The sequence below is a fragment of the Cavia porcellus genome, unplaced genomic scaffold (genome assembly GCF_034190915.1).
Source record: "Cavia porcellus strain 051 isolate PalLab524CR breed Dunkin Hartley unplaced genomic scaffold, mCavPor4.1 scaffold_6, whole genome shotgun sequence".
NCBI classification, from domain to species: domain Eukaryota; kingdom Metazoa; phylum Chordata; class Mammalia; order Rodentia; family Caviidae; genus Cavia; species Cavia porcellus.
This window is the reverse complement of record NW_026947489.1, coordinates 70488810-70512596: the sequence shown is the minus strand read 5'-3', so window position 1 is coordinate 70512596 and position 23787 is coordinate 70488810. Positions and strand designations below refer to the sequence as shown.

Sequence of the window (23787 nt, the reverse complement as noted above, 5' to 3'; positions counted from 1 at the left end):
GATTCAGATTTATAGAACCACATTTTTTCTTTTAATAGGGTCTCACTGTGTCAGTGCAGGCTGACCTTGAACTGTGTAGTTTAGGCTGGCCTTGAACTTGCAGTGATCCTCCTGCCTCAGCCTCTAAGGGTTGGAATTATAGGCAACTACCACCACACCGGTTTATAGAACCACATTTTTGAACAGGGTTGGGAACTAAGAAAAGGAAGTTTGCTCTGAGGTCAGGAATTGTTAAGGCATTGTCTTCCAACCTGTTCTACATGAAACATCTGCAAGTAAAAGCTTTGGGATGCAAGAGAGTAACACCCCAGCCTCCTCCTCCAGGGCTCAGGGCAGGGGATGGGTGTGGGTGTCCACTGCCTCACTCCAGGTCTGAAAGGCAGGGGGTCCCAGGTGGCTTGCAGCTTTGACAGGTGGCTGGCCACACCTTTCCAATAAATGCTCACAAGCCCCCGAGGCCACAACACTCATTTCCCCCTTCTCCCTGCAGAGCCCAAACCTAGCCCAGAAGCAGGTGGTGAGCACTGAGCATCCTGCGGCATAGCTGATGGTGACTCACCACTTAGGCAGGGTCTGTTTCTTAATACAGTCCTTGGAGTTTTTTTTGCTTTCTTGTTTGGTGGTAGTGGCGGGGGGCATGTGTTACTGGGGATCAACCTGGGCCCTTCCCTTCCCATTAAGCTACGCCCTCAGCACACTCATTACTCATGGCCCTGCTAAGTCACTAAACTGCCCGGGTTGGGCTGTAAATTTTGATCTTTCTGCCTGAGCCTTCCAAGCCGTGGCTAGCTGGCTCAACAGCCACTCAGGTCTACCTGAGCTAGGTTTTTGAACCTAGCTGGGACCTTACCCTTCAGGGATCACTAAGACAAAAAGGTGACGACTGCCCTTTGGAGGACTTAGAGGACTCAGTCAGTGAGTCCAGGGTGAAAGAGGGCAGCATTGTGGGCCTGTGAATAGCAAGCCCAGGGCTGGAGTTTAGGAGTCAAGGTTTAACTAGGTAACCAACAGACACGTGATTAAGGATTCTCTAAGAAAGCAGAGAGAATGCGTTGTTTCCCTCAGAGCCAAGGTCTACAGCTGGCTGATTCCTGGCAGGTTGAGGATCAACCTTCCTTTGCCCCCAGCCCCGAGCCTTGTCTGTGTGCCCTGTGCCTGAAAGGTGTGGCCTCTAGAGCCCTTGTGAGAACAACACAGAAAAGCACAGAGGTGCAGCAGGGGAGGTGGATGGGCAGTGGGTGTGCACTCCCAGGCAGGAAGCCCTATGTCCTGGAGGACATGCCATGCACAGTGGAGAGATGTTTTGGCAGGAGCCCTGGTGCTTGACTGAATGTACATGATCTGAGGGGTCCGCCATGGCCCCAGGCTTTCAACGTGAGTGTGGGGGAGGTAGAGAGAGACAATTAATCCTGCTTGGCACAACACTGAGTCTGACTTCCCCTGGAAAATCAAAAAGATTCCACTGTACATCATGTAGACCCAGGGGTACATAGAACTCATGGCTCTCTTTCTTAACAGAAGGCTTATGACCCAATAAAGTATACCACATCCCCAAACTGTTCCCCTAAACCTACATTCCAAGCAAATTCTTCTGTAAAGTTAGTATGTACAATATCATAATGGTGACGTGCGTTATTAAGAGCAAGCTGGGTGTTAGGGTGCATCCCTGTGATCCCAGCTACTCAGGAGGCTAAGGCAGGAAGATCAAAAGTTTTGAGGCCAGCCTGGACAATTTAGCAAGATTCTGTCTCAAAATTTAACAAGGGATGGTGAGGTAGTTCATGGGTTTAGTATGCAGTATAGGGGAATAAGAGAAGAAAGGCAGCTAAGTAAAAAGTCTGGAATTTGAAAATTTAGTGTTAAAATGGCAATGCAGGCAGTCTACCTGCAGCACCATGCCCTTAGTCAGCCAGCTGCCACTTTCTTTTGTTGTTGTTGTGTTTTTCTGTTTTGTGCTAAGGACCCAACCCAGGGCTTCCAGCTTACCAGACAAGCGTTCTACCACTGAGCTAAATCCCCTTATAAATTGATTGTATCTTTCTTTTGTTGTTGTTGCAGCTGCCATTTTCATCCATCTCTAACTCCTTCCAATTTCTAACTTTTTATTCAAAGTTATTCTTTTTTTTTTTTTCATACTCCACTCCCATTCTTTCTAGTGATCTTCACTTGACACTTTCTGACCTTTTAGAAAACACTATTCTTAGAAGCAACAATGTGAGGGGCTGGGGATTTAGCTCAGCGGCATAAGCGCCTGCCTTGCAAGCAGGCAGTCGTGAGTTCGATCCCCGGTACCGATTTAAAAAAAAAAAAAAAAAAAAAGAAGCAACAATGTGAAGAAGAAGAGAAAAAAGAAAGTTTAATGCCTGCTTTGCAAATTATCTAGAATTGTGGCAATATAGAATTTGGACAATTCCAGCCTGGTGTGATGGTGCAACCTATAATGTAAGCACTTTGGAAGGCTGAGGTAGGAGAGTTGCAAGTTTGAGCTCAGCTCAGACAATTTAGCAATGCCTGGTCTCAAATCTAAAAATAAAAAGGGGTGGGAGCTTAGGGGGTTTAGTTCAATGTGAAAGCAATGTGATTTTGATCCTCAGTACTGCCAAAAAAAAAAAAAAAGGACTTGGGCAATTCTCATGGACCAGTGTTCACTGACAAGGAGGTCGTGGTTTACTGAACCATTAGTAGGAGTCACTATGAGGGGCACCCCAAACTACTGTACTGCACAGCCTAGAAAAGTGCTGTCTTCCCAGATACTAATTTTTGGAACTTTAGTTATAACACATCTAAGTCAGATGTTCCAGTTGGCAGCAGGAAGAGATGGGAACAGGATCTTTCAGATTCTGTGTGTTTAGGAGGCTTGGAGAAGACCATCAGATTTGGAATCAGGTAGTCCAGGGCTCCAATCAGCAATTAATCTTTTTCACATAGTTCTCCAAGTGGGATGATTAGTGACCTCTCATTCCCAGATGAGAGGGTCAAAGGGGAAGCTATGGGCTGTGGCTAGCACAGCCCAGCACAGCACAGGCACCTAGGAGCCCATTTACTGCTGCTGATGGAGGAAGGGATGCAGGGGTGGTCGTGGGGCAGAGCATGGGTAGACGTCTCTGTGCTCATGGCTCAGGGCTCCCCACCCCTGCCACCCCACTATGTAAACCTCCTAAGGAACCAGTATGCCACTTTCTAGGACCCGTTCTGAGGGAACGGCTTGTTGCTTTTAGAAGGCTCTTTTGACTTGCACTTGAGTATTTTAAAAATCGCACTTAGCTGACAAAAGATGGTGTTTACTTGGGGGTGGTGGCACAGGTGTTTTTTATTTTTAAAAAATTATGTATTTATTTATTTAGTTTGTTTTTTGAGACAAGATCTCACTACGTAGTTTAGACTGGCCTTGAACTCATGTTCAGGTGATCCCCCTGTCTCAGTCTCCCAAGCACTGGATTATAAGCATGTGCCACCACACCTGGCTGGCTGGCTTTCCTTCTTGCTTGCCTGCCTGCTTTCTCTCTTCTTTCTTTCATTTGAGACAGGGTCTCACTATGCAGTTCAAACTGACCTTGAGTTCACTTTGTAACCCAGGCTGGTCTCGAACTTGCAAAGATCTTTCTGCCTCAGCCTCCTACGTGCTGGGATTACAAGCATGCACCATCACACTTGGCTAAATTCAATTTTTTTTTTTTTGTAGCAGGTATCAAACTCATAATCTCCTGCTTACCAGGCAGGCACTTATGTCACTGAGCTAAATTCCAGCTCCCACCTGGCTTTTTAAAAAAATTTTATTTTAAAGGGGGTAAAATTAAACATAACAAAACAGAACAAAACAGGGCATAAGAAAGCAATGTAAATTTCAAAGCTAGACAACCTGAGATCTTCACTATCATATTGTTTCTTGATTTCTTCCAAATAGTTGTCCATGTCTTCACATACAGAGAATTCATACAAAACAACATAGTATAAAGCTGATCTGAACTGAATGAGGAAGGTGTTTTAGGGTCTTCAAAAGCAGACAATAGGGAAGTCACTAATGGCTGTCAGAGTCTCTCCTTCTTTTCAAAATAGCTATCCATACTTTCACGTATATTGAAGTTCAAAAAAACAGGCGGGGGGGGGGAGGGGTTGCTTGGTTTCCCAGCCTTCCAGGTCCCAGTATGGCTCAGGTCCCAGTAAACGCTGGTGGCTCCCATCCTGGGCCGCTGCAGCCTGCCATGCTCACAGCCGCTCACCCAGGGTGGTAGGGGTTGCTTTGAGCTGTTTCTTTCTAATGAATTGACCATATCACTGCCCAAGTTCTGAAATGGCCAACAGACCATAGAAAGACATCTCTTTAGGCTCCTGCTTGAAACCAACAGCATCAGGAAGTTGCTGGCCTTGATTCAGGGCCAGCCACCTGGGCCAGCCCCTACCTGTAGTAGGGGTTAAATCCAGGGCCTTTACACGGTGCTACATCTCCAGCTCCCTTTTTGTATTTTTTACTTTGGAGACAAGGTCTTGCTAAATCTCTAAGTTTCCCAGGCTGGCTTGGAACTTTCAGTCCCCTTGTATCAGCCTCCTGGAATGCTGAGATACAGACATGTGCTGCTATGCCTGGCTCACGGTTCTTTTTATACATTCGCCACTTTACTGTTACTAAACCTTTCTGTTCATCCAGGCAACTATAACCCATGGTGAAGAATATTTGGCTAAGTAGCAAGTAACTGGGGAGTTTAGGATTAGAGGAATTCAAAGAGATTAAAACAGAAGTAACTGTCTCACACACCAATCCCAGATACCAGATGCAAAGAAATAAATTATCACTTTCTGTTACCTGTTTGAGAACAGAAGGCTCTACACTCAGCTCTACTGGCTAAAAAGAGAGCCCTCGTCTCACTGCAGAGAGGAGTTGCCACCCCATAAGTGCTTCGGACAGGAAATCTACCCCCTGCTCTGATGCACACTCTTGTGTTGGTAATGATGGAGGGAGACAGCCTTCCTACCGGTATGCTCTGCTTTTCCTATTCTGCGTTTGCTATTTTAAGCAAGTACACAGTGCATCAATTTTCAGCCTCTTACCCAGGGCCCCTGCTACAGAACTGAGAGCTCAGTAATCTTGTTGGGCAGAGCTGAACAATATTCCAACAGATGAAACATTCCCCACCGCCTGACTTCCCTTTCCTGGGATGGGGCATCTATTTCTGGCCCTAAATGAGAGAGGAGCCGGTGGAGGGGGCCCAGTCCTGTTCGCTCAGGAATCCCACATCACAGAAGCCACTCGCCACACTGCTGCTGGAGGACACATTAGAGGCCCCGTGGGGACTCAGTCCATCTGACTGTTCTCTCGTTTTTAAAGTTTCCAGAAATGGGTTGTTTAGATCTGGGCTGGAGCCTGCCAGCTGGAAACGGGGATGTGGCCTCTCTCAGGCCACACTTGTGCTTTTCTTGCTGCCATGAAGAGATTCCATTTTCTTCATGATCACTGACTTGATTCAAGAGCCCAAGAGCAACCTCCCTCTGCCTGCTCCCAGGCTCCTAGGAGATAGCAATGGGAAGTGTCCCCGCGGGGCTTCTTGCCAACTTCAGTGTGACCCTGAACGCAGCCATACTTCTTGAAGGAGGCCAATTGTATTTGATGCCTCAGTGGGCAGTTAGGCAGATTTCCCTGCTGGGTGTGTTCATAGCATGAGTGGCATCAAAAGCAGGCCTTATTTACTGCCTGTTGGGCTACCTGGGAAAGCAGGCAGAACAATCTGCCGCTCCACTCCCTGGCTCGAAAGCAGGCCAGTCACATTTTCCACAGATTTACTCCATGGCTGGCTGGCACAAACGGGTGCGGACACTTCCCCATTCCTACTCGTTTTGTCTCATGTATCAATTAAAGATGGCAGAACAATGAGGTTGAGTGAGTGCATATGTGATTCTGTTGGAAAGTGAGTAACTCAATAAAAACTCTACACCCCTGCTTTGTGCCGAAAGAACTAATTTACAGCACTGAACGGTTCAGCCATTCTTACGGGGACTCTGAATTACTGACTGAACTTCATCAGCATGAAAACAATCAAACCAAATGTACTGTTTCTCCGGGCTGGACATCAGGCACTTTGAGTCATATTTAGGTCACTGTTGCCCAGCAAGTCTGGAAAATGATGTGTGGCCTGATTAGGCAGTTACATGTTTGTGTGAAGTGGCTGTCACAGGAAGGGACCCTGAGGCTTTTAAAGCAAAGTGAGGTTCTATGAGCAGTACAGAAACAATGTCAAGCCGGTGAAGCAAAAATCTCTTTTTTTGCTTTGTTCTGTGGGAAGCGTACCATCAGCTTTGGACCTAAAAAACCATCTCCAAAGAGCAATGATCTTCTACCTTGAATACACACTGGGGTGACCTGAGATGCTGTGGAGAAACAGTGGCCCTAAAAGCCACCACACCCCAACCAGACAGGCTGCGTCCCTCAGTCAATGCACTGTGCCGTGACACCGGTCCTGCGGTTGGCTGTCACGGTATCATCTTCCCTGGGAACCATGCGCAAGAGCTGGTTGGCTCTGCCTTGGATCCATGTCCCAATCACCGCCTAGGAACTGGCTTAGCCAACCTCAGGCTTCCCTTACAGAAGTCCCCTACCCACTGGGGATACAGGCCGCAACCCTGAGAGGATGCCTCAGACTCCGGATCAGTACTGCATCCCATATATACATTTTCCCTACACAGACCTACTTATGATCAAATTTAACTTAGAAGTCTGCACAGTAAGAGATTCACAACAATAGAACAATTATAAGAGTATGCTATAGTAAAAGTTATTTGAACACATGGAATATTTACTTCTAGAATTCCCCATTTAATGTTTTTGGGCCACAGATGACCGGGGTAACTGCAGTACCACAGAGAACATAATGGGGTGGGAGGTTATGTGCGTACAATTTAATTGACTGCAATCTGAAAAATTCAGATATAAACGAGACAGAAGGGTTACATAAACCATTTAGGGCACCTTTAGAGATGTGCTTTCCTAAGGAGTGTGGGTCCATGACAGGGTGTTGCTCAAAGCGGGCGGCCAGGGGGATGGTAATCTCCTGCCACCTGGAACTCTGACCCCATACTCTGGCATTGTCCCCTGCCCCCTTTTTGGTCCATGTCTTCTGATTTCTTCATTCAACAAACATTTACTAAGTCCTGCGTGCTGGCCCTCGCAGATATAGTGATGTATGCAGCAGGCCCACTTAGAGCTTACAGTCTGCCTTGGGAAGCTTACAACTGAATTACGCACTCATCACTGAGGAGTGGGAAGAGAATGCCATGGGTCATGTACCCTAGGGGCTTCTTCTTATCTACCCTTTCTGTGATATTAAAACTATTTTATTTAAAAAGTGAATAATAAATGCACATGGTATAATATTCACAAGCACTAGAATGAATATATAATATATATATATATGTTCAAATACACACACAGAAAGTATGTTTTCCTTTTGCTCCTGTTCTCTGGATCTCGCCACACACCAACCAACCACAGTTCTACATACTGCGTTTCAGCCCAGAGACTGCCCTGTGTGTAAATTCACAAATGTATTTGGGGGCAGGAGCTATAAAGCTAAAACCTTGGTCTTCAACCATCTTATGCTTCTGACATAGGAGTAGAAGAAAGAAGATACTAGATAGGCACTGACTCCAGAACAGCCAGGGCCAGCCCAAGGTTTCTGGCTACAAATCTGTGTTCACCTTTTGAATATTAAGTGTGACTTTTAGAACATGGAAGAAATCCTTCCAAAATATACTGTCAGTACTGTCAGATCAAAGGCCTATTTGTGTTGGACACAGTGTCTTGGAAAAAATTTTATTTTACTTAGACCATGGTATATTCTTCTTGATGGATACTCAAGTGGAGTGACAATAAACCTTCTCTCTCTCTTTTTTTTTTTTTGGTTCAGGGCCCTATCCTTGCCAGGCAGGCACTGTACCACCGAGCTATATCCCTGGGCTGCCTTTTTTTCTCTTTCTCCATCTCTCTGCCGTTAAGATAAGACCTCACTGTGTTACCTGGGCTGGTGCTGACCTCCTAGGCTTAATGGATCTTCCTGTCTCAACCTTAGGGTTGCTACAACTACTGCTGTGCCCAGGCTTTGAGTTGTTCTGTTTTAGAAGATGGCATCAGCTAGAATATGAGCTAAGTTGACAATGAAGCCAGCATGTCAGAGCTGCTGCTCTGTTGCTGCGGGACGAAGAGTGACAGAAGGGTGACAGGCTGGGTTCACTGCTGTGGCCCAATCCCAGCACTCTTTGTTTCCAGGTCCCAGTGAATGGAAACACCAGCACATTTTGCTTACATAATTATCCCCTTCCTCCCAGAAAAGAGGGTAAAATCTGGTCTAGGACAGCAGTCCCATCTAAGGAGACAGCATAGCAGTACGTGAGTCCTCTAAAGCCAGAGGTGGTGAGTGATTTTGGTCTTGTCTTGGGGAAGGAAGAGCAAGCAAGGCTGCTCAGCTGAGTGTCAGAGTGCACCTGCCTGTAAAGGTCACCCCTTTCTCTGCTCACTCTCACCAGGCCAAAGGGAAGTGTGTGTCTGAGTAGGAGGAGACTGCTGGGACTCTCTCTTGGACCCTTTCAAGAGCTTGGTCTTGATTTCTAGTCTCACTTCCTGCAACAGGGAGAGGCCACACAGAAGGCTAGGCAGGGGACAGGTTAGGCAGCCTCTGCCCAGGCTTTCATTCCAGGGTAGCCACAGAGGTCAAAGCCAAAGAGCCAGAAAGGGAACCAAACGGGAGAGGTCTGGGTGAGGGGAAAAAAGTTCCAGTGAGCGCTTCAACCCTTAATCTTCTTCACAGACTTATTTTCCAGCGAGGGGTCATGTTCCCCCAGTACTGCATATGGACTTCAGGCCATGTGGCCTCATCCTCACCATGCCCCCATGCCACCCATCTGTTGGGTAGTAGTCTGGAGGCCAGTGGGGGATGACAAAGGAAAGTGAGTGGGGAGAGGACAGGCTGAGGGGGAGGGGGAGCCCTATCGAGACAAAGAGAATCTGCATCAAGGAGGGTGGGCTGCAGTGAGAGGGAGGCGGTGCTTGCCCAAGGCTGCCGCTCTTAGGGCCACTGCTCCCCTGGTCGCCATGGCAACACAGCCCCTGCGATTTCATCTGACATTAAGATGCTGCCACTGCTGCTGCTGCTGCCACCACCGGCCCCAGCGAGCGCGGTGCTGCGGCTGGGGGTGTAAAATGTGCTCAAACACACGCACGCCCACCGAGAAGGAGATTCGCTTTATGCATCATTTATAGGCTCCCTGCCCCCCAAACCGTTCCTCTTTCCGCTTGTTTTTGTTTTTGTTTCTTCTTTCTAGAGAAGGTGGCGATTTGGGGCTTAGATCATCTCCTGGCATATTGATGAGCTCACCAGCTGCTGAAAGAGAAGGGAGACATGGATTTGGGGGTCGACCAAGGGTGGTATGCTGTGTACATGACAAAAACATGAAGAAATGGAGGAGGGGCAGAGATTTTTTTTAAACCAGGTCTGTACCTTAGCCAGAAATGTTGAAAAGGAAAAGCAGGAGAAAGAGCTACCCTGCAGGCATTGGAAACAGGCTCAGTGGAAACCCTGAAACCTGCAGACCTATGGGAACCTTCCTGCAGAGCTGATTCACATGACAACTTCCCTGCTCAGATTGCTGCTCCAGAAAAAGAAAATCAATTTTTAATTTTTTGACTCTAAGCCCAGCCTCGTGGTATTATCTCTAAATCACTTCAGCATGAACAGGGAAAGACTCATGAAACTACTACGCAAGGGCTAAAGCTGGTCTCCTCCATCTCTGGAGCTGCTGAGTCCTCATGAGCAAGGGAAGGTGGTGGCTCTGGCACTGTGCATACACCGAGGCCACACATGACTTCCAGGGCCGTGACTGAGCCCAGAAATGGCCTGTCAGGACCAGTGCCGTGCAATGAAGTCAAACAGTGAGCCAATGGGTGTGGCTGGGGAATTCTGGAAACTCAGTGCAGAGTGAACTGTGAACAGGAACATTTGCCTTTTTTTTTTTTTTTTTTTTTTTTTTTTGTCTTTTTCCTTTTTACTGGTACCAGGGATCGAACTCACGACTGCCTGCTTGCAAGGCAGGCGCTTATGCCGCTGAGCTAAATCCCCAGCCCCCGAACATTTGCCTTTTAACCAGCAGGCAAAGTCTCCCCTTTGTGATGCATCTCTCCTGGGTCTGGAGCAGCATGCTTTGTAAGATAATAAAGAGGCACACTGATGAATAATAGACATGGGACAAACTTGTATGGGCTGGTAGGGAACTGGCTCCCAATTGCTCTACCACCAATAGTGGGATTCCCAGGAATAAGAGGGCACTGGGTCTGCATGGAATCTGTTATGGCTCATTATTATCACTGCTGCTATCTAGATGGATTTTGGTCCATTTCAAGCATTCTAAGCACTCCTGATTACCTTGGAAGCCATTTTGGTAAGTCAGGGTAGAGCAGCAATATTAACCAGACATTGCAGCAGACGTGGACAGGAAATAGATGGGCAAAAATAACAAATGTGAACTGCATCCTGCACCCCAGACCCCAAACACTGCCACAGCCAAAGGGGAGTGGCAAAGTTATCTTTCTTGCAGGTAGTATGTGCAATGGCAGTGGGAGGGGAACGGAAGTATGGGCTGGGAATTAGGCATCTTTGGTGAGCAAGGCTCCCTGCAATCTGTGGGCTGACCTCCTAGACTAGACCTCAATTTGTAGGCTTGAAATTTCAGAACTGGGCCTTGTGAAAGGCCCGACCTTGAGTTCAGTTTTAAGCAGCAACACTTCTAGAACATCCTGACCAGAAGGCTATTTATTTCCTAAAGACCCCTTGCTTAGGGACAGATGGCCTGTGCCTCCCTCAGCTGCCTACTCTTGTATTCTTGCATTCTGACAGTGAAGAAGGTCTTCGTAAACCATGACAACCATCCTACTCCTTGGAAACACACCTAAAATAGGGATGAGAAGGCCTAAGTGCTGCAGATTGTTTCTGTAGTCTAAAAGGAGCATAGCACAGTCTTCCTGTCAGGGTAGGCTTGGAGGGATAAAGGCTATGCTCTCCCACACAATCATGAACAGGTTGGAGAGAAGGCTGTAGCAGTTACAGTAAGAGGACTTTCAATTCCTCATATAAATTCCTACTATGTTTGGTAGCCAGAGGTTAAGGGAATATTTGTTTAAGTGAAAATATTATTGAAATGACTAACAATTTATAGTAATTTGGACAAGCATCAGTTTGTTGAGACACGGGTGGTGATCACTTCTGGTTCCTTATAATCCTAGCCAGTCATTCTGGATTATATAAATCTCAGTTTCTCTAAAATATTTCAAATATTTATGGTTAATAAAATTTACATCTCTTCCAGAGCAGATGAGCATATGTGTTCTGTGGTTAAGAACTGAAAAGTGTGATCAGAGCTGAAAAGGTATCAAGCAAACAGTCTCTGTGGGTTTTACCCCGTCACCAGTCTCACTGCCTTTTCACCACTGCAGCCTGATGTTTCCTAATAGTGAAAAAACACCAAAGTCAGAGTTCAGGAAGCCTTCGGACCAAACCAGGTCCTACAGGGTGGTCAGAATGAAAGAACTTTGTCCTAGACTTCCCAAATTTCTCGAAGCCCTTCTTAAGTTTTACGTGTTGACTTAAAAAGTGAGTTGAGGTATTCTAATGCCTGGGAGGGACACTTGGTGAACTCATTAGGAAGACAAAAGGCACTGCCTCCTTTGTGGACAGTGGACTTCTACAGAGGCAGCAAGAAGTAATGTTAATGTGGGCAGGGATCCAAGGTGGAGAAGATGACCTGGTCCATAGCGCAAGTGAAAAGGGAAGGCAGTATGAGGACTCTTGTGATGGAGAGAACAAGGAAACACAAGAGCAGGGGCAGGAGGCCGCAGAGCCAAGAGTGCCCTACAGCCCCTTGTGAGGGGGGCCAGCTCGATGGGTGTGCACCAGGGAGCGGCATCGGCTCCCCTCAGTCTCCTTAGTGTGGCCCCAGCCTCCTAGACAGCTGGGTAGCTGTCTGCCTGTGTCTCTGTCTGTCCGTCGCACATGAAGAAAGGGTAGGGAGCACCAGGGCGTACCAGAGGCCAGGAGGACAGGGAAAGGAAAAGGAGACAGGAGGTCTTCAATGGACCTTGGTTACAACCCAGTGACTTCATTTCACAGGTGAGGAACCATGCCCGGAGGGCATGAGGTAGTTAATGGTGGTTGTGAAACTCACTTTGTACCTCGTAATTCTGATTCAGTGTTCATTCACATCATTGATGGCAGGAAGACAAAGGGGAGAAGCATGAATGTCACCAATAATGAAAGAGCACAATGTAAATGAGAAACAGAAAAACTTTCACAGGAAACTGAAAAGGTTATAAAAAAATTCCTTCCAGTCTTCATGTTGAGCTGGGGAGTGAACTCAGCCTTTCTCGTGCTGGTAAGCACTCTACTCCTGAGCTACTCCCTCAGTACTCTTTCAGTCTTCAGGACCCCACTCTATCTGAGGCACCTCAGTATCCAAGGTGCCTGCTTTTCTTTTTTTTGTCCTTTTGAGACAGAGTTTCGCTATGCAGATGAAGCTGGCCATGAACTCATGGCAATTCTCTTGCCTCAACCTCCCAAGTATTGGGATTACAGCCATGTGCTATGTGATGGAGAGAACAAGGAAACACAAGAGCAGGGGCAGGGAGGCTACAGAGCCACGAGTGACACCCAGCCAAGCTGCCAGCTTTGGAGTGAGAAAGCCTGACTTCCCCCTGGACAAGCAGTCAGCTCTTGACTAATTTCCTAATCTCCCCAATAGGGATCTTATGAAGATCAAGAAAGATCTCAGCCTGGGAAACATAGTGAGTTCAAGGCCTGACTTACATAGCAAGACTCTGTCTCAAAGGAAAATCCGTAACAGCACACTCTCAGCTTGGTGCTGAGAAGCACTAGAAAGAGCTTACTAAGCACATGCTGTCCTGTAACTACGATGACCACACAGTTGCTACAACCAGGGGTCAATTAGTTTTTCTTACAAGAAAAATGCACTGAAAATGTGCTGGTGTTTTCCTATGCATGGGAAAGCATTTCTATTTCCTCTGGGGCTAAATGAGTGTATGTGTCTTTCTGGATTTCCCACAGTGAAAAAAAGCATCCTCTTGCTTTGTCTTTGGTGAAGCATGCTTCCTTGTGACCTCACCTCCACCTTCCTCTGTGGCTGAGAAAGTCCAGTCTCGGTTTCACAACTGAAAAAGGAGCTGGTTCTCAGCAGACCGTCTCACTCTCTGCACCTCTTGTTCAGAAGTAGGATGGTGACATTGAAGTTACTGATTTCTATATTTTGCTTCTTTTAGTCTTCCTTAGGCAACTGGGCTTGGGTCATAGCTGAGATTAGGAATTCTCAACCTGAAAATTCCTAGGTCAGGGCCAACATGCCTCTTCCATCATCTATAAAATGAGGAACACGAGGTCCAGTCAGCTCTTGAGTGGGGACCTGCGGGCTCCTGGTGTCATTTCTTTGGCTGTTGGGTTGATACTCCCAGGGTCCAGGACATACCTTGCCTTTCTCTTTTCCCCATGCGATTTCGGTGGCTTGCTCACTGAGAAAGACCTCACGCTGTGGCTTTGTGGCCCTGGTTATTTTTAGCCCCACTAACTGCTTCAGCGGGAGCTGCATGGTGTGCAGCTGCGCGCAGCAGCTGCTCTGGTTTGATTTCTGGTTGGAATTACTTGTCATTTCTTGGCAGGTGATCGCTAAAATTCCTTGTTTCCTCAGGTGATTTCGAGCACTTTCTCCCTTGGAGGATATGGTCTGACATCAGAGCTAAGTAAACAACCGTTTGTATTAGGCTGAAGACACTCCAGAACCGTGCTAGAAAGGAAGACTTTAATTTCAACATTCAGAAACCACATTTCTCTGCCCCAGAAATATCAGGTGTGCAGCACAGACTATTTGTGAGCTTTGATTCCAACAGCTTCCTTAAGGCTCTTCCAGGTTTCTAAATGAGCCCAAGGTGGGTTGGGGCCGCTGTCCTCCTGGAGAAAGCAGAGAGGAGGAGTGCTGGCCTGCCTTGCACCTAGTCTCAGGAGGAGCTGGGCCGTCCGCACATCTCTCTTGCTCATCTTTTCTTTCTGGAGCATTCAGTTACTGATCTGTTGGCTCACTGGCCACACCTCTGTTTGTCCTGATGCCTCTGGCATTCGTGCATGCTTTTTCCAATCTAGAAGATTCTTGGTCCTTTTTCCAGGCTAATTTCTGTCTGCTATTTGTTTCTCATCAGCATTGCTCTGAGAATGCTTCCTAATCTTCTAAGACAGGGTCCAGTCTCCTCAACATATACTGGCTATTACTATAGTTAACACACTAATTTGTTTTCCTCACTATCATCTTTCCCCTCCCTTCTATAAAGATTTCTAGGCCTTATCAAATAATTCCTCTTCTCTGCCTCTCCCTTGTTTTTCTGGTATTGGGGATTGAAACTGAGGCTCTGTATGTGGCTAGGCAGGTGCTCTGCCACTGAATGACTCTCTTGGTCCCAAATTTGTTGTTTTTCAAATTGCTTCCCTAAGCCTCCTATTTTTTTTTTTGTCTTTTTCATTTTTATCGGTACCGGGGATCGAACTCACGACTCCCTGCTTGCAAGACAGGCGCTTATGCCGCTGAGCTAAATCCCCAGCCCCTAAGCCTCCTATTTTAAGTGAACACAATATCTATTCAAACCAAGTCCTTTGTCAATTTTGAGTTTGAAAAACACTTCAATTGTGCTCATGTGTGAAGATGTGACCCTGCAGACTCTCAGAGACTATATGTGTCTAAGGTAAAGCCAAGAGTAGGAAGTGAAGGCTGTGGCTGGATCACTGATGTGAGCTCAGACTGTTCATCTGGTCCTGGTCACCCCCTCATGAAGCCTCCTTTTTGTGGACTGATAAGTGAAGATTCCCATTTTCTTTTTTTTTTTTTTTTTTGTCTTTTTCCTTTTTATCGGTACCGGGGATTGAACTCACGACTGCCTGCTTGCAAGGCAGGCGCTTATGCCACTGAGCTAAATCCCCAGCCCCAAGATTCCCATTTTCAAGGTGAAGCAACTCTGGACAAGGAAGGAGGAGCCAAGCAAGAAAGCTGTCTCACTGATGGTTTGGAGCTAGTCTTCATTTCCTTCCATAAGAATTCTTATAGCAGAGAAGGAATTTATAATTATATACAATTTCCACAGTACTGCTGCTTTTCCTGAGCCCAGCCTCTCTGCCGTGTCACACAGGAGTTAATGCCAAGAGCAGCTGTTATGGGCTATCACACACTGGGGTTGGCTTCTTGTGACAGCTTTCCAAGAGACCACCTCAGGAGTCTCCACAGCCTTCCTCCATCACCAAGTTTCACGGATGGTTCAATCTTCTGCTTTTAAAAATGGCCGCACGAACAAGGCCTCTGTCTGAAAGAGGTTTCAGAACACTAACATGCCTGCAGCTGTGCCTGGCACTACTGTAGACCCAGGGTGCTGGTGGGTGGAGGCTTTCTCAGGAGGGTCTGCCTGGGGTGATGGTAATTGAGAGTCTGTCAAGACGCTGCTAGGCAGCACTGTGGACAACAGCCAAAGATCTGTTCTCTACTTCATGGCCTTTAAATTCTCGAGAGCCTGGCAGAAAGGCAGAGGCAGACATTTTCCACACTAGTTACAGCTACCAAAAAGCCAAGTGTCTTTATTCTTGTGATAATGAATTGGCCCCTTTGGGAAGTATCCTCTCCTGCCCCACTGGGTGCTGGGAGTGGAAGGCAACCTGATTGGAAGAAACATCCAACCTCCCCTGGCCTCTGGAAAGCTGAAGGCAAGACACCGAGGACCCTATTGCTGCTAGGGATAAGGAACAACAGGAAGGGAGAGTGCACGTGTGCAGGGCTGGAGCTGGTTCTTTAGTCAGGAAGTCAAGAGTAAGAGACCAGCCCTCAAGTTGGGGTGTATATGGCTCAGAACCCCGCTAATGCCCAGGACTTGTGAATGCTACCTTATATGGCAGAAAGGATTGTGGATGTAGCTATGGAAGGCCCTTGGGGCAGGAGACTGTCCTAGATTATTCAAGAGGACCCTAAGTGCTACCACAGTGTCCTTTGAGAGAGAACGGTGGGAGAGTCACCAGCATACAGTGTTCATAAGCCAAAGAATGCATAGTCACCAGAAGCCAGGAGGAACCAGGCCCTGTGACACCTTGACTTCAGCCTAGTGACATGACTTGAACTGCTGTTCTTTAGAACAACAGTTTGTGACTGTAAGCATCCAAGTCTGTGGCCAATGAGCAGTCTGCACCCTCTGATATATCTTCCAGTTCAGCCCCAACAAATAAGGATTTCACGTTGGTTTTTTTTTGGGTACTGGGGATCGAATTCACAAGGTCACGCTTGCCAGGCAGGCACTTAAGCTACTGAGCTAAATCCCATTTCACATTGTTATGTAAGATAGAGTCAGTATCACAGCTATGCCTGTAGACAGGCACCACTCACATTCATGCCCTTCCCCTGGTTCAGAATCAGGAAAGTTCTATAGCTTTTTTTTGAGACAGGGTTGCGCTGTGTAGCTGAGGCTGGCCTTAAGCTGACTGCCATCCTCCTGCCTCAGGCTCTTGAATACCAGGATTACAGGCATGCTGCCACTATGCCTAGGTCATCTCATTATGTAATCACAGTGCCCTAGGGTGGGGAACCGAGATCTTAGAAGAGCTAACAAACTAATCTGACACGGGGTGGGGGTCTCTGAAAGCACATGAGACTGCAGTGGAGACAAGGGCAGGAGGCAGCAGAACAATCAGTGTAGTGCAGTGTGCTGCCAGGACTAAGGGGAAGGACAAGCTGGCCAGAGGAGGCAGGGAAGACGGGTGTGCTGCAGAGGCACACTCTAAAGCACAGGGAAGGGTAGGAATGTCTGGTTCTTTTCTGTCCCGTCTTAAAACTTCTTGCTCAGAGAAGCCTGGGTCTGTATGTGAGCAGGACTTATGTTAAAGGGCTGTAGGGGCACTGGAAGGTGGAAGGGACTCCATGGTTGCAGCTGGGTAGGGGAGTGGAGGTGCTGGCCGTGGTGGGTGGCTATGGTCCCTGCTTAGGGGTGGTGGGGCAGGGTCTCAGCTGCAGGTTCAGCCTGTTTTCAGTGTCTCTAGTCTCTGAGGGAAGTCAGACAAGGGGTGCAGCATGAGAGAGGACACTCTGTCCTTAGCTGCAGTGGCACCCCAGGAGCTCCTATCAAGGACACCCTGCTGATCCCAGTGTGGCTCCACAACCTCAAGTGCTCCTGCTGAATATCCACTGGAGCTGCTGCAGCTCACACTCCTGCCTTCATGACCAGCCAGTCATTTCCTGCACACTCGGGCTCCACAGCACTGGGGGATGTTTTGTGGGCCTTTGTGGCTAAGGATGAGCAGTGCAACCTCAGTTCTCCAGGGACAACCAAAGAGATGCAAACAAAACACGAAGGGGCAGACACCTGACACAGCCACTGCCAGCAGGGAGAACAGGCAGAGGACCCTTGATTATACCCTATCTGTGGCTGTGGGTAAGTCATAGAACCTTTCATGACCTTCTTGTCCATCTGTAAAATAGGTTTGTTTAAATAAAATAACAAATGGCTCACGTGGTTGTAAGATTTGAATAAGATAATATTTTAAGACTATCATAACTGCGTCTCAACATGATATACCATGTATCATAAAGAAATATAAAAAATTACATTGATAAGGGGTAGAAGAAGCATAGACTAAGCGTTAGTGTAATTCCAAAGATACAAGAATTTCACTGTGACTCATCAGGCCGCTCTGGGACAAGGATGAAAGATACTGTTCAAGAGAAAAGAACATCTTGATATTAAGAGTAGTAGATAATGGTTTTTGCCTGCTCTTTTTGTTTTGTTTTGTTTTTTTTTTTTTTTTTGGTTGTCTGCTTTTATTCTCTTTGGAGAACTGATCCTTCCCATCCAACTTGGGATCAAATCCTTAGCCTTGATAGTGCCGCTCTGGGACTCTAATCCTAGGACCTTGTTTCCCAGCCTAATGAGTCTGGATGGAGTCTGGGTTGTTTAGAGACTCTCACTAGGATGCACAAAGTTTGAAGCAGGGTAATGCAGATCTGGAGCTGCCTGGGGCCAAGATTTTTCCAGGGCACAAGCCAAACCATAGGATACAGGAAGCAAAACTTGGAGCTCAGGGAAGGTCAGGAGAACAGGCTGGTGGGAAGAAGCAGACAGGTCTTGCTCTAGGACATTTAGCCCCGAGGGCCTGAAAACTGGGTAAGCTCCTTCCAGGACATTCAATTTGGAGTTGAAGCCAACCACTATATCTGAAAGATTCTGATTTATGTACTAAACTTACTCTGCAACACCAAATAAAATTTGATGGAGGGCAAATAAGGATGTTATCAGAGAAAGACTCCATAAAGACCATTGTTTTTCCTGAAAAAAAAAATGGCATAGCTCAGCATTAATAGACATTAATCCCCAATTTTCTAAACCTGGCTCAAGGCATTAACAGCCTCTCACGTGACTCAAACAGGAATGGCCATGTGCATGCATAATGATGAATACTAGAGACACATTCATGAAGGTTTGGCTAGATTATTCTAACAAGGTCGAAGTAAATTGAAAATATACACAGCCAACAATGCTGAAATGTAGAGAAAAGTGCCTGAAAGGACATGTAAGCTTCTAGAGTATTGTATTATCTGCTTACTGAACAGGAAAAATTCATGTCTCAGCACCAGCATCAGGCCTCACAAAACAGCACTCACTCTTCATGGCCACATCATCACCTGGCAGCAAACTGCTGCCCACCTGATGTGCAGGGGCATCTCACCCACCCTGCAATAAGGTGAGGGCAATTCTCAAGATGCCACACTGGCTGCATAAGTGGCTGCTGAGAATTCTACAGCTAGCTTCCCAGTAAGCAGTGAAAAGGCTGTTCTCTACTACAAGTCTCAGACCAAGGAAGGACACAAATGTCCCTCTGCGAATCATTTTCTGTATATGTGCTGCTGAAGTGAGCAAATGTACATCATTTTCTGATTGCCATCCTCTTTTTACCCTTCAACTAGATATGATCTACTTTCTTATAAACCTATATGCCAGTTCATTTCTGACACTAAGGGGTCTGTCTACTCGATGACACCAATTCAGAAATTGAGACTGCAGCAGATTAAGTAGGGCAGTACCACTGTCTTGTGGTGAACTACGGCCTTTAAAGAGGTACCTGTAATGAGGATTTGGACTAATTTCACAAGCATGAGTGGGAGAATATTAAAAATAGAACACAGGCAATTTTAGGTAGAATCTCATTAAAAATTCTGCGTAGGTCTTAAAACAGCACAGAGACTGACACACCTATTTGTCCATAGCAGAACCATGGCTCTCCACTTTCAATGCATACTAGGTCTGACACATTTGGATTTGGGTTTATTTACTTAGAATGAAGTACAATGAAGGAGAGCTAGTCTCTTTAAGAAGCCTCAGTTCATCACTTCTCCTTGTTTCCTTGGTTGGTTCTTGTTCATTTTTTTTTTTTTTTTAAGAGGCCGGGTCTCGCTATGTAGTTCAGACTGGCTTTGAATTCACCATGTAGCCCAGGCTGGCCTTGAACTTGCAGTGATCCTGTTGCCTCAGCCTCCTGTTTACTGGGATCTTATTCATTCTTGTTCCCTGTCTGTCCCAGAACTTGTGGCATGGTGGCCTGCGACATTCTTGCAAGTGGTTTCTGTGGAACAGCATGTTCCTTTCTTCCTGCTCTTCCACCATTCCTGCTACCTCCACCACCTTGCTCTTCCTCCGTTTGCAAGGCTTCAGACAATCCTGTATGCTGATAACTCCCAAACTACCGAGTCCTACTTGCCCATCTGATTCCAAACTTCATGTCCAGCTGCTCCCACACATACTGCTTACATGGAGGCTGCTCAGCTTACTGTACACTCACCCAACACCAAGCCAGAAGCCTGCAGATCTCCACAATGCCACCTCCTCTTTGTCACTCACTGTGATCTACCACCAAGTCCTGGAGGACACACACTCTGAATCAGTTCACTACTGGAACTTTCCTCTTAACTTTACTAAGATACTTTAACAGCTTTCTCTTTGGTCTCCTGGCTTGCTACCCAGTCTACAAACTGCAACTAGAAGGATCTTACTAAAATGTGTATCTCTAAGGTTCAAGTCTGGTTTCTGGCTTGAAACCCTCGTTTAGCTTCTCATCATCCTCAGGGAAAAGTCCATGGTCTTTCTTGCATCTCTGTGACCTCTTTACCCGCCCTGGGCCCAGGCTCGCAGGTTCCTAGCTCCCCTGGCCCCAGCCCCACTGCTGTTTTTAGCCTGTGCTGTCCTCTGCTCTCTTCTGGCTTTACATATCCTTTCCTTTGTCAAAGCAGCTGCTTTCTCCTTTACTCTTTCCCTACTATAAGCTGACCCTAAAGAAATAAAGCACAGTGCAATACAGATTTAACACAAGGATGTGATGGGTTCTGCCTGTGGGAAGCTCTTCCAGGCTCAGCATGGCGCCTGCCCAACAGGTGATAGACCCTGGAGTGACAGTGTGTTCCTCTAGTGCTCACTTCTATGTTCTTCTTCCAAGGTGGAACTGAACTTCCTGCTTTTAGCATGCCTGCCAACATTCCCCCAATCAGCTGCCTGTACATCATTTTGCCCACTCCTTCAAACTCCACCCCAATCAAACTGAATGAAAGCTTGCTGCTTCTTTGTCTGCCTGAGAGAGATCTTTCACTCTTCGGCAGCCCTCCTGTGCCTGCAATACCTTTTTTTGCTCTTGCTTCTGTACAGCACCAAGGAAAAACCTTAGGATGCTCATCACAGTATAAATTACAATTAAAAACTTGAAAAACATTAAAATGTCCAACAAAGAGTTTTTAAAGGCTGTATAAGTGACTGTGTCAATGAGAAATTCAAGTATAGATCAGAGTATATTAAATGAGAAAATCAAGTTATAAAAGTTGCTTTCCATCATATCTTAACTTCACAGATAATAAGATAGGAACATTTTTTTTTTTTTTTGGCACGGCAAAATTGCAAGGTAATTTGAGGGCAAATGTAGACAAATAGCAAAGATTCTATTTCTCAGGGAGGAATGCTTTGTATAGAAGTTTAAATCCGCAACAGGTACAATGTCCAGAGATTTACCCCTGTGTACTGCAATCATCTGTTGCAGAGGGTGAAGTATGACCGACAGCTGAAGGGAGTGGGGAAGTCACTGACAAATGCTAGGGCTAATATTAACTCCTCCTTTCTTTCCTCTCTGTGTCTCGCTGAGAGGGACTCAGGCTTTGTGGAACCGGCAGGAGGGCCACATGATGTGGTGGAACTGAGTGAGTGAGACACAATTAAGTCTCAGGAGCCCGCAGCTGCTGGCCTCACTCAGAGGGAACAACAGGTGTTATCTCAGCCCCTCCGTGTGCCCAAACACGAACAGAGAATGCAGAGCACACATGAAACTTTTGTTCTCTAGAAAAATGAAGATTATTCAGCTAAGCCCATACAGTTGAATCCGTTGGCTGTTGGTGGTGTGTTAGTGTTTGCAAGGTGACACAGAACACTGAATGGCACTATGCACGAGGTTCTCACCAATCAGACACGTGCTATTTCTACTAGAGGTTCTTTTCAGTCTTAATTAAATGTGGCATTTAGTCTACTAGCAGTTAAAAGTGAAAGGTATACTTTGGAAAAATGAGTCCAAACCTTTAGCTTATGCAAAAATGTTTTAAAGCACACACTTGAAAACACAGCATCTTTTACTCAATTAAGTTTAATTGCTAAGTTTTCACTTTATGACATAGCATACAGTACTTGTTGCAAAGCACACCAAGTAAATAATTACAAACAACATATTTGTTAAAGTAGCAATTTCAGTCTCTTTGAAGAGGGAGAAAAATATGTTGTATTTATGAAATATTTATGTAAGACCACTAACTCATGCTTTTTTTTTTTTTTTTGGTACCAAGTATGGAACTCATGACCTCATACTTGCCAGGTAGGTGCTTATGCCACTAAGCTAAATTCCCAGCCTTCTAACTCACGCATCTTTGAGGACCTCTATTTTCCGGGCAGAAACAAGACTATAGTAACTTGAGGAAGAAGAGCAAATTTCTTTTTTATTCTTAACTCTAATCCTGCAGAAATTTTGGGTGGTGGCACTGGAGCGGTCACAGAAAAGTTGTGAGTCTTCTAGGCTACAGACTTTGATTCTGCTATTTTCCAGGGCTAGGAAGAAGAAAAGTACCACAAATCATAAGTGGTATCCTGAGAAAGTAAAATAAAAGAAGACTGCATCCTGTCTTGTCATTTAAAACTCCAGACTGACTTTTACTGATGAAAGTGACTGGCTTCTTAGTGGCTTAGATATTAAAAAGGACCCTACATGTGGCTGTTTGGTTACATAAGTGGTAAGTCACATGTGCTGACTTGATCTCTTAGATTTTCAAGTGGATAATTCCAAAGGTGATGGCAGTGGGTTAGTTTCTCTAAATTAGATTTGACCTGGGGAAAAATGGTAGTGTAAATAGGAAAATATTATTATGGCATATATCTCATTTTATAGTTTGGTTTACCACTTGGAATCTGTGGAGTTTTCCAGTGGGACAGCTTTGAATGCTGGCAATGTTCCAGAAATTGTCACTGACTCCTTTTAATCTGACTGCTCAGGATTTCGTTTTGGTGCTTTGAGAAAATACTCATGAATTGCATCCTTTCACAGTTAGAAATCCAAGGATTCACACTTCTTGTCAGCAATAAGTGGATTTTGGGAAGAAACTCTATTTTTGGAGTTGAAAGGCCACCTTTGACCTAGAAATGTGCAGCTGGATGGAAGATGTTTCTCTGTTTTGTCTTACTTGATTTGCTCAAGGAATGTGTAAGAGTGCAGCCTCAGCGGGCTTGTTTCCTCCTAGGACTCTGAGATGACCCATATTAAATACATCTTAGGAATTTTAGATTTTAAAGTATACATGTTGGTCTTGTGTGACCCATGTTACCATCCTTTCAATTCAGATTATTCAAAAGCTTCCAAATTAAAATATTCAAAGTCTTCCTAGACAGGAGAGTCAGGATTTGTTCTTCCAGATTAGAAGCTATGGGCCTAATCCAGTTGGCCACTTGTCTTGGTAACCAAAATTTTTATCAGAACATGGCCTTGTCCACTGGTTACGTATTGTCTAGAGTTCCTTTTGTCCACTCAGGATTGATGCTTATCACAGAGACTGTATGAACTGCAAAACCTAAACTGCTTACTATCTGGCTCTTCACAGTGAGAAAAATGTGTCCTGGTCAGGTATGGAAGATAAACTAAGGAATTAAAGAGAGGGTTTATGAAAGTAATAATGTATCTAAGTGCAGAGGTGCATCCCTGTAATCTCAGCTACTCAAGAGGCTGTAGTGGAGGACTGCAAGTCTGAGGCCAGCCTGGGCAATTTAACTAGATCCTGTCTCAAAAAAATATAAAGGGATAAGGAGCTCAGTGTGAGGCCTTGGGTTTAATCTTTAGTATGGGGAAAAAAAGTAATGTTAAAAAGAAGGAGCTATATACACGGTGGTTTCACAAACGTTTAGTTTTTAAGGGTATGATTATTTACTATTATTTATTTTATTTTATTTTTTACACAGAGCCTCACCATGTAGTTCAGGCTGGCTTTCAACTTACTATCCAGTGATCCTCTTGCCTCAGCCTGCCAAGTGCTGGAATTATAGGTGTAGGCCGCTGCCATGCTTTACTTTTAATTGCTTTTTATATCTGGATTGCAATTTATCAGTAATAAGACTCGGTTATGCAACGAGCAGTTTGTCTGAGGAATGTCATCAAGTAGTGCAGGAAT

The 23787-nt window shown here is 45.8% G+C and overlaps 1 protein-coding gene and 1 non-coding gene across 3 annotated transcripts in view; both read right to left on the bottom strand.

Moving 5' to 3' along the window:
• The window catches only part of Myo1d (myosin ID), a 340584-nt gene that overhangs the window by 15762 nt on the left and 301035 nt on the right, over positions 1–23787 (bottom strand). Inside the window, exon 22 of one of the 2 annotated variants that reach the window (XM_063249624.1) lies at positions 1–23787. This exon is cut by the window's left edge and continues 6990 nt beyond it. The exons of the other annotated variant lie outside the window; for it this stretch is intronic. Coding sequence (XP_063105694.1) covers positions 23721–23787 — 67 coding nt within the window. The 3' untranslated portion in view covers positions 1–23720. 2 annotated transcript variants of the gene reach the window in all.
• LOC111756775 (small nucleolar RNA SNORA2/SNORA34 family) lies at positions 4244–4380 on the bottom strand. The gene has a single exon (XR_002791193.1). It is a non-coding gene; the product is annotated as a small nucleolar RNA SNORA2/SNORA34 family (small nucleolar RNA).